The sequence below is a fragment of the Brassica napus genome, chromosome C9, assembly GCF_020379485.1.
Source record: "Brassica napus cultivar Da-Ae chromosome C9, Da-Ae, whole genome shotgun sequence".
Taxonomy (NCBI): domain Eukaryota; kingdom Viridiplantae; phylum Streptophyta; class Magnoliopsida; order Brassicales; family Brassicaceae; genus Brassica; species Brassica napus.
The window spans coordinates 41,680,166-41,691,286 of NC_063452.1; the positions used below are offsets into that span (position 1 = coordinate 41,680,166).

The 11,121-nt window shown below is 42.4% G+C and overlaps 1 protein-coding gene across 1 annotated transcript; it reads left to right on the forward strand.

Annotated features, from left to right (window-relative positions):
- The first annotated feature begins 5,150 nt into the window (after positions 1–5,150).
- On the forward strand, positions 5,151–10,722 carry LOC125592955. The gene is made up of 3 exons (XM_048768679.1): positions 5,151–7,608; positions 7,698–7,757; positions 8,345–10,722. Exon 3 carries the CDS (start codon positions 8,829–8,831, stop codon positions 9,915–9,917), a length of 1,089 nt encoding a protein of 362 aa, XP_048624636.1. The 5' UTR covers positions 5,151–7,608; positions 7,698–7,757; positions 8,345–8,828; the 3' UTR covers positions 9,918–10,722.
- Positions 10,723–11,121: the final 399 nt, after the last annotated feature.

Genomic DNA, 11,121 nt, shown 5'->3' on the forward strand with positions numbered 1-11,121 from the left:
TTAATAAGTTTTCTTGAGGATATTGGCTGTTTCATTTATGTGTGGTACTACTAGTTGAATACAGCTCATTCTGACTTGTTAAATAATGTAAAATGAAGATTTTTTTTTGTCATCTAATAGATTAATATTAACTTTGAGCAAAGCATCGTACAAAGCCAGCAAAAGTTTACAATCTTTCTAGAGCCATAAACCGGCAAGGTGATATGCATCATCCGGAGACTAAAATTAGAACAGACATTGAGCCATAAACTAGACGAAAGGAAGAAGACAAAGTTGATTAGAACCATAGGAGATACACGATGCACTTCAAGAATGGAGAAGCTGAACGGAGCCGGAAGCAGAGATGAGTGAGAAAGCGATGCAAGCCTAATTATTTGAGTTCGAAGAAGACCTCCTAGAACTGTTCCACCAGAGAAACACGTTCAAGAACCATACATAAATCTGCTTCAACACAAGAAGGCACAGGAGAATCGATCTTCAACCCGAGTAGCCAAAGAAGACGACGGTTGGCAATTAACTACTCAAAGACTGCACGCAATTGAGCCAAGGCTCCACAGCCCCTTACCAAGTAATCCGGAAGAACCCGTTGGTTTCAAACCAAGGAACTGCACAACTTCCCCGCCCCGAAACTTCACCAATAGAAGAGATCAATACAACGACCAGAGGACTAACAGCGAGGACTTACCAAAGATGACAACAATCAAGAACCAGACGCCTTGTCGAAGACAGAGCACGACCAACTTCCAATGCAGAGAAATACCTGAAAACATAGGAAATGATATCTCCCACCAAAGCCATTAGACCAAACAAACTCCACAAGTCCATCAACAACTGAATCTTCTTCCAAGAAATCTAAGAGCCGAACCCCTGACTCTGAATCCACTACACTCTCTCAAGTTGCCTCCACGAGGAAACTTCATTAAGAAATTCCATAAGAACTCCCCGACGACCTTCATGCAGAGCCGAACTTATATCGAAAGTCTTTGGACCCAGAGCTAGGTTAAGACAAACGTAACTAACAACTAACCGAGACCAAGAACATCTGAAGCATCAAAATGAAGTCAAAAGGACAGAGGAAGAACGAGAGAACACCATTGAAATACTTGAGTTCTGCTTCACCCGATCCGAAGGAAGAAGTACCATCCCATATCAGACCCGGCATAACTTGCACCGCGCACCAGAAAAAGCTACGGATCTAGTGAAGGAGCCCAAGCAAACTAGAGGATGAAATCGAAATCGATTCCAAGATCCAAAACTTCTCTGACTTTCGAAAGCCTCATCTCAGTCTAAAAAGACACAAGGAACTAGACTAAGGACCTTCTCACGGCACCGACGAAGCTTGCCGGCCACCGGAGAAGGTAAGATCAAGAATCGCTTTTTTTTTTTCTTTTACGGCGGCGTTAGAGTTTTTCCTCTGTTTTCTTAAATTCTTTGTCTCTGATGTAAAATGAAGATTTATAAATTAAAATGCTGGTTCAACGATTAAAGACTTTTTAAGAAGAAAAATAAAACGTGAATGTAAGATACCCAATCTCTGAAATATGTTATTTTAAAGTGTTTTATCCAGACTAAAATAGTTTTCTTGAGAATATTGATTGTTTCATTTATGTGTGGTACTGCTAGTTGAATAAGGCTCATTATGACTTTGTTAAATAATGTAAAACAAGGATTTATGAATTAAAATGTTGGTTCAACGATTAAAGACTTCTTAAAGAAAAACAAAACGTGAATGTAAGATACACAATCTCTAGAAAACGTTACTTTCAAGTGTTTTATCCAGACTATGAAATGTGGACCTTGCCGTTTATTTTCTTAACGACAATCAATTCAATTTATACCAAAATGTTTTTTTTTTGTCAATATCAAATATTTTAATAGTTACTAAAATGAATCAAATCTTATTATATAAAGAAGACATTGTCTCTTACCTATTGATGACATGTAATCAATTCGAGTGCTAAGGAACCACCACGTGTATTAACGAATAGCCGCTCGTGAGTTAAGTTTTTTTTTTGTTTCAGGATGGGCTGTTATCTTTATAATTTGCATTTGGATTAAATTATTTAGTTTTTAGATAACCGAATCCGATAGTGACTACGTTTTTCTTCACACATGAGGACAAATTTAGGGTTCATCATTCTCTTCGTTATCTGAAAGCTCAAGCGACAATGGGGTCTTCTGGAAGTTTCTAGGCGGATTTTCATGGTGAATCTCTTGCTCAAACTCTGTTTATTCCGTTTCGTTTGGAATTCTTTTCTCCTAAACCGTTACAAACTGCATTGAATCATCATCATTAATTCTTCCACCCACTCCTACCACCATTTCTTCATTCATTGCATCTCTCTAAAAGGCGGTGGATCTCCAGCTTTAAAAAAAGGTTAGCTTTCATCTGTAAATATCATCCTCAAAAATCTTTAAAACAGTAGAAAGTTCTATTTCGCTTGAATGGCTAACTCATATATCTTACTCCCTGATTTGAAGTCCGGCCCATGTCCTCCACCTTCGACGTGCGACTTCTGAATTTTTGGAAAGCCAGAAACGTTTAAACATGATGGGAAGCTTATGGGTATTGATATGGCCAATGTTATTCCGTTCTTCTAACTAATTTGGTTCTGGTAAATCAATCTTTATATTTTTTTGAGCAACAAACATACTTATATTAGGAATTGGGTTCAAGCCCAAGCAGAGGTCATATTACAAGTGCAGATTTTGCCACTAAATCTGCAGGCCCATTAAGGGTTCTTGGAATAAAAGAGAAATAAACGAAGCTGAAAGGGTTTCGACGTCCGAGAGAATTCCGTAGAGATTCTTTGGTTTTGATGTCGAAACAATGGCTTTGATTAGCCCAAGGGAGTCTGAACGTAGCCAGATTTTGTTGTAGCCAAGCTGAATGGCGTGTGAAAGCGCAACACGGACCGCAAGAGCTTCTGCTTGGAAAGCAGATTGGATCCAAGTGTGCGATTCGGAGCCCTGTTGCAATTGGGAGTCTTGAGCTGTGAAGATCCACCCAATCCCCGCCGCTTTTGTGATCGGGTTCCAAGCTACATCTGTGTTGCACACGATCGCATCAGGGGGAATCGAAATCACCGGAGATTGAGTTATCAAGGTGGGGGTGACTTGGGTACTAGAGAGGTCTCCTTGGACCCTTGTCCATTCTTGTGCGTTTGAGAGAGCTATGGAGATCACATCCATCAGAGTTGAAGATCGTGATTCGAAGATTCGTTGATTCCGGGCCATCCATATTGTCCAAGTGATCCAGAAAAAGATGTCTCTCGTGACTCCAGTCGGTGGTAAGCAGGTCCAGAGAGATGAGACTTCCAGCGTCGTGACGAAGCCTGTGCATGATGCATAGTCGAATCGAGTTTTTATCGGAGCCAAATCCCAGATTTGGGTAGCAAAAGGGCAGTGGAGGAAGAGGTGATCTATGGTTTCGTATTCCCCGCAGTGGGGGCAGGTAGCGATGTGTGGTACTCCTCTCCTCTGCAGGTTATCACCGGTGGGAATGGCGTCATGGAGGATCTTCCATATCAGAAGCTTCTGCTTTGGCGGGCATTTGACGTTCCATATCATCTTATTCCAGTTCAGGGATGCTGTAGCTATCGGCAAGACTGGCTTGTTTGGGTTACTCTCTAAAGCTGCGGCGTAGCCCGACCGTGTTGAGTACGTTCCTGATGCTGCTAGGTACCACACATAGGAGTCTGGCGCTCCAGTCTCGCTTGGTTTAATAGCCATGATTTCCTTTACAAGGTCTGGGAGAAGAGCTATGATCTTTGTGATGTTCCAAACATCAAAACCTCTTAACAGCAGATCGGAGACAGCAAGATCACTCATATCTTCCTGTAGTGGGCTGTGGGGGTAAATTGGAGCTTCAGATGAGATCCAGGGTTCTCCCCAAATCCTGGTTGTTTCTCCATTACCAATCACTCTTCCTAGGTGTTCGACAAGAAGGTCTCTTCCTGCAAGAATACCTCTCCAGCCGTGAGATATTGACTTGTTAGGCTCCACACGAAGGATGCTTGCATTATGGCAGTACTTGCCCAAGAGGACCCGTGCTAGCAAGTAGTTTGGTTGGGTGAGTATCCTCCATGGGATTTTCGCAAGCAAGGCGGTATTAAACCGCTGAATGTCTTTGAGTCCAAGGCCTCCTGAACCTTTAGGTAGAGTCATTTTATCCCATGAGATCCAATTTATCTTTTTCTTCCCGTCGTTTGAGTCACACCAGAATCGAGTCATAACCGCTTGAATTTTCTTACACAGGCTTACTGGTATTTGGAAGATGGGGTAGGTTGAAATAAAAAAATCAATCTTTATATATTTCTAAAAACAAAGCCGGCCTCAAAACTGAACTATAAAAAAATTATGAATATATTTATTTTACATATTTGGCAATTGAATTCTACTAAGATTGTTGAAGGTTTTTCCACTTTTCAATTTGTTGCAGGCGGCTCTCACGCTAGCCACGGTGAACGTCTATCGTCTGCTCACTTTCAGACACCTTTCCAAGGCGGGTTTAATGTACTCCGTCACCAGATTTGATATTATCCGAGCCAATCAAAACTTCAAGCTATTCAACTCTCATGTCTTAATACAGTATAATGACTCAACTGTTTTTGATGAGATAACGGAACCGGTTTCTCCCCTGAAGAACGTTTCTGGTTCTGTAATCACAATGAGCTACTATGCGTAGACAACACTATCACCCATCTTCCAGGTAAACCGAAATTTTGGCTGTTTATACCAATTCCTCATTTTAACTGGTTCGATAATTGCATGTTTTTTATTCTTTCAGACATTATTGGTGAGCTTGCTGCTATAAAGAGTATTGTAAGAGCATCTGCATTGAAGGTTCAATGCAGAAGTTCACACTTTTCCCAAAAAAAAAATATTAAAATATTCTCTTTTTTGTGAACTCAGCTCCTGCAGGTTCAGTGGGATGAACCTGGTTCATCACTGTATCGCGGGTCCCACGCTACGTGGTGGCCCGCGATTGGTCTGCTTAATTTTTTTTTTTTTTTTTTTTAAATCAAACGAAAAAGTAAAAAAAAAATAATAAAAAATTAAAGTTATGAAAGGTTTATTGATGCAGATGCCCTAAAGGGAAATATCGTGTCATGTCAACCATCAAAATTGTCGGGTAATAATTTATTTCAGGTTAAGACCCTCAACAATTTAATAATTAATGGTACAAAGCCCTCATAACTTTTATAACTGATAACGCCCTTTTTGATGAACTTACACGTTGTTTTTTTCCTACTCTGTTTGCCATTGGCAGTGATGTGTCTGTGACCATGAGTATGTTCGAATCACAATGGAAGGCTTATGGGTGGATCCAAGGGTTGTTATCGCAACAATCATAAATCCCAAGATTGTAAGAGTATTTTTGTTTCTATATTTAAAACAATTAACGTCTGCTACTTACTTTGTGACTCACTCTGTTTTTTGTTCAGAGCAATAGTTACTGATGTGTACGTCTGTTGTCCGAGACTAACCTCAAGCTCCCAAAAAAAGACAATCAATCCTTCATGATCAAGACTGTTTTCAAAAGAAAAAAACATGTCTGATTCCTTTTGATAGCAGTCAAACAATGCCCATAAATTTTTAAACGCTCAACCAACAATTATGATTTTCATTGGAACATTGTTTCTAGATCATATACAAGTTTTGCTTTAGATCACCTAAATAGCAACCGCCTACAGTGACCATCACAATTTCAGTCTTCTCACCTTTCAGTTTTAGTGCTCTTTTATTTTGTTTATATTTACTTTGCTACTATCCTTTTCAACAACTATTACTCTAATTTTTATACAAAATCCATTTTCACATTATTATCAGTATCACTCACATTATTACTCTATTTTCCCATTACTCATTTTATTGCATAAAACAAGATTCTACACATACTTGGACTGTGACTGACTTCACATACACCATGGTCGTATTAGTTACAACTTTAACAATATTCTTTAACAATATTCTTATAATAGTTCTTTCTAACGTAAGTAAACTTGATAATGTAACTTACCACTACTAAACCCTTCGGCATCTTCATGCATGAGATGATGCATCACAAACATAATAAAAAGCAGCATAAATATAACTCTGACTAAATGGAAACTTTGATTCTTTCCTCCGTGTGAAGTTGAACTCGCCTCTTAAAAAGGGAATTCATCACTTCAATGATACTCTAAAGTGTAATAATTCCACCTCCACTACTCCTTATATCCCATTTTACAAAACGTTAAAATAACAAGCGAACATTAACATCTGTTTGTTTACCTGTTGCACAGCTATGACCAAACAATTTGAAGAAACTTTGACAACCTCTCGAGATCATCATACTTCGGATAATCATTCCTCATAATTCTTAGAAAAATAATTAAGGCTAAACAAGTTACAAAAATAGCCATAGTCAACCAGTTGAAGATGGAGAACCAATAGATTAGCAAAACAAAATAAACTCCTTAAAGTCTTATAAAGCTTAAACAAACACTTGAAAATATGAATTGGATATAGAAATTGTGACGCAAGAAAGCAATGAAACACTCAGTATGAGTACATTATGATAGTGTGAACCATAAATAATAGACAACCAAAAAAGAGTCTATATACAAAAGCTGACACATACACGATGCTCAAATAAATGATAATACAAATATACATCAAAACGTAGGGCTAATGGAACATTCGTCGAAATCTTTGTACATAATACCTCAAGCCAACCTTTCCACTTCTTCCTAAATTATATTGGTATTGGGTTGTCTTGGACGAGATTAATATGAAAGATCTATAAAATGAAACAAAAAAATTTAAAACCTACATACCAATCCTTCTCAACCCAAAACATAATAAACTACAATAACCTCAAAATTATGAGTTAATCTTAAAAAACAACCAACATCAAGACCATTTTAAACCAACTCTATAATATAGATACAACCATTAGGAGCAACTACAATAATGCATACCACATATAATTCTTCTTCCAATCAAACCATCCACCCTAAGCATAATTAAATACATAAATCATTATCATATATATCCTTCCATTCAAAATCCTAAAACACGAATTTTTTTATCTAACAACAATTATACAACCCAAAATAACAACAAATGCATATCCATATCCCGCGCGTAGCGCTGACCGACTCTAGTAAGTATAAAATTAATACCGTGAATGTGAATGTTAATTTATTTACGTTTATGATGATTGATACGAAAGAAGAAAAATTAAGAGAAAAAAAAGCTATAAAGACTGGATATTGCGGCAATATATGTTTAGAAAATGACCGACCCAAAGTGTAACATCCCGGGCCCGGCCCAAAAGGAAACTCAAGTGCAGGAGGCCCAAGGAGAAGAAACCCTAAACATAACCCCTCCCATTGCTTACAAAAGGAGAAGTTTCCCTAGGGTTCAGCCACAAGAGAGACAGCAAGCGAAGCCCTGCCTGAGCAGAACCCCGCCGCCGCCTCCGCCTCAAGCCGCCGCCGCTCCATCTCCAATGAAGCCAGCCGCCAGCCGCCCGCGAAGCCCTAGCCGCCGCAACCGAGCTCCTAGCCGCCGCCTCCTTGATTCAGTTTCGTGCAAGCAACTGAGATCTGAACCCTAAAGGTAAAACTAAGATCTCTAGCTCTAAGTCATTGGAAAATGACAGATTCTAAACCCATCTCTCTCTTGTGTGAATCCGATTCTCAAATCAGATCTCGAGAAGTGACTGTTCCCCAAACCTAGATCCAGATCTACTTCTGCAAAAAGCTAAGGTGAGGACTTGGCTGTGAACTTGCCTCATGTTGAGTAACCAATGGGACTTAGTCCTTTGTTAATCAGTTCTAGATATTGTGTGTATGTGTGATGTGATATGTGATTGATCTTGTCTAGACGATAGTACATGTTGAAGTGATAAGAACGTAGGCATGTTAGGGTGGTCAAGAATATGATGATAAGGTGTTGAGACGTGTTGTGAATGATAAGTGAAAGATGTAAGAATAAGTACGAATAAGGGATCATATAGAGAGTCTAAGGAAAGTATGTGGGGTAGTAGTCCACGCTAGGTATCCATAGGAGATGTGGCCAATCCACAAGAATATGGAAGCACCCATAGGAGATGTGGCCAATCCAGAAGAATATGGGGTAGAAGTCTAGTTGGGGCTACCCACTGATGAAAAGGACGAAAAGATGAAAAGGATGTGCATTGTAGGGTCTTTAGTTCATGTCGGGTAGTATGGGTTTCTGTGTAATAGATCTTATTAGCTCATGACTTGTGATTGTTTGCTCTTCCTGAGTTGAGCTCGTGGGTTCCTAGAACCTACCCTCACTGAGTATTATGTACTCACCCCTCTTTTTACAGGTAGGGCCGAGAGGGAGCGGGAGTAGATGTCCGTATGGTGCAAGTGTTTTCTCGAGTCTTTCATTTATGACTCCTTTCTTTCAACCATTTCTTCTTAAGTTTTTATTCGACATTTCAGTTTTGTTGAGTTTGGTTTTATGTAAGATAAATTTGAGTTTTAATAAGAGTTTTGAACGAAAAGGTTTGGGGTAAAGCATTTGATAAGGTTCATCGGGCCAAGGCCGTTACAATTGGTATCAGAGCCAGGTTAAACCCACCCGGTGTTGTCCCGGGTGGGAAGGGCAGGGTCGGGTAGAAGTAGGAAAAAAAAAAAAAAAAAAAGGTTTCAAAAGGACTTCTTCCGAACGTTTTTCTAAGTGTTTCAAAAAGGAGTTTAAAAAAAAAAAAAAAAAAAATGCACCACTCGGACGGAACTCCTAGCTCACTCGGTGGACAATAGAATACGAGTAGAACCGTAGCTAATACTCCTTCACTTGTCAACAGAATGCCTCCCAAGAATGCCAGAGTTGCAAGGCCAGCTGCGGCCATCCCGAGAGCGACACGACGGGTCACCAGGTCTGCGTCTCAAGCCTCCAACGAGGCAGAAAGCCGAAGAGAGGGCGCACCCGAGAATGGGAACCAAGTGGAAATGCCGAACGTGGTGAATGCAGCGCTCCTGGAAGAACTGCAAAAATACCGTGATGCCTATGGGGGTCAATTGCTCAATGGTGAAGCCGCCGCAGAGGCGGGGGAAAACCCCATACCACCTGGGGCGGCCCAGAATCTGCCACCACCGCCACCACCCCCGGCAGCGCCTGCGGTGGTGCACGCCCCAGGCCCCAACTACTGGGACATGCTGAGACACATGAAGAGTATGCAGACGGAGTTTTTCAATGGAAAGGCTGACGCAATTGTCGCGGATAACTGGAGACGTCAACTCGAGAGGAACTTCGCTTCTGCAAGGTGCCCACCGGAGTTCCGTAGGGACCTGGCTGCTCACTATCTTAAGGACGACGCACTAGTGTGGTGGGACGAAGTGGTCGAAAGGTCACACGGGACACGACTGACCTGGGATGATTTCCTGGAAGCATTCAATGGGAAGTACTTCCCCTTAGAAGCCATGGACGCGATGGAAAGCAAGTTTCAGGACATCCGTCAGGGGTCAAGGAATGTACGAGACTACGGAGACGAGTTCAACCGACTTCGGAGATTTGCGGGTTACTACCTGAGTGATCACGACTTAATCCGCCGTTTCCTCAAAGGCATGAGAGGGGAACTGAGGAATAGCTGCAACGTGAGGGAATATCGTGATGTCCATGAGCTGATTGAGAAAGCCGCAGAACAGGAATCAGGGCTCGAGGAAGAACGAAAACAGAACCAGAACTCCCAGAACCGGGGTGCCAAACGGCCCCGAGATGCACTGCCCGCGACTGAGCCTGCCCCGTTAAGGCCCGCATGTGAAAGGTGTGGACGATTCCATGCGGGGGAGTGCAGAACAGGAGCATGCTTCGCCTGCGGCGAGCGCGGCCATATGGCGAGGGATTGCCCGAAGGAGAGACAGGCCCAACGCAGGCGCTGTCACCGCTGCGGCTAGGAGGGACATCAGGCGTGGGAGTGCCCAACACTCCAAAGAGGAAACGCGGAAGGGGCGTAACCCTAACAGCAGAGAGGGCAAGCCGCAGGGCCAAGAGCGTACGCCGTCGAGGGTCGCGAAGGAGCCGAACCAATCGCGGGTATGTTTTGATTTAACGCTACGATTATGTTATATGAAAAGAACTGTTAGTAGTCGTGTAGCTTAGTGTTAGTGTTGTGTAGGGTCTGTCGCGGTCGGAGGAGTGACAGCGTTCACTCTCTTCGACACCGGGGCAACTCACAGTTTTGTAAGCCCTAGACTTACGCGTGAGTGGGACTTTAAGGGGAACTTCAACCCCATGGTAACGGGAGTCGAGACGGCAGGAACAGAGAAAATGGCCACGAGGGGAAGATATGAAGAAGTACCGGTGATCCTCGCAGGAGTGAATTTACCCGGAGACCTGCTGGAGTTAGAACTGGGGCGTTACGAGGTGATCTTGGGAATGGATTGGCTAGCACAACACAGAGCCGTGGTCGAGTGTGCCAAAGCATGCGTTAGGATTCCGCTTGATGGGAGGCAAATCGTGTACAGAGGAATGAGAACTAGGACCGGAATAACTGTGGTGTCGATGGCCCATGCTGAAGAAGCAATCCGGAAAGGAGGAGAAGCCTTTTTAGCCACTATTGAAATGGTGGGTGAGACCGAAACGCCAGATCTGGGAAATATCCCTGTAGCAGCAGAGTATGCAGATGTGTTTGAACCATTACGCGGACCCCCACCTCAACGAAATAATGCTTTTACGATTGAGCTAGAACCCGGAACCGCACCGGTTTCTAGGGCCCCCTACCGTTTGGCGCCTGCAGAGATGGCCGAACTGAAGAAACAACTGGAAGAACTAATGGAAAAGGGATTCATACGTCCGAGTAGCTCGCCTTGGGGGGCGCCGGTACTCTTTGTAAAGAAGAAGGATGGGAGCCTTCGACTGTGCATCGACTACCGGGGATTGAACAAGGTGACCGTTAAAAATAAGTACCCCCTACCCCGTATAGACGAACTTATGGATCAGCTGGAGGGAGCCACCTGGTTCTCAAAGATCGACCTTGCTTCAGGTTATCACCAAATCCCTATTCACGAAGGAGATATTAGGAAGACAGCTTTTCGTACCCGGTACGGACACTACGAATTCGTAGTAATGCCCTTTGGGCTGACGAACGCGCCGGCAGCT

Excerpts from the sequence above, each read along its gene's own strand:
- LOC125592955 (XM_048768679.1), top strand. The coding sequence starts at position 8,829 with ATGCCTCCCAAGAATGCCAGAGTTGCAAGGCCAGCTGCGGCCATCCCG.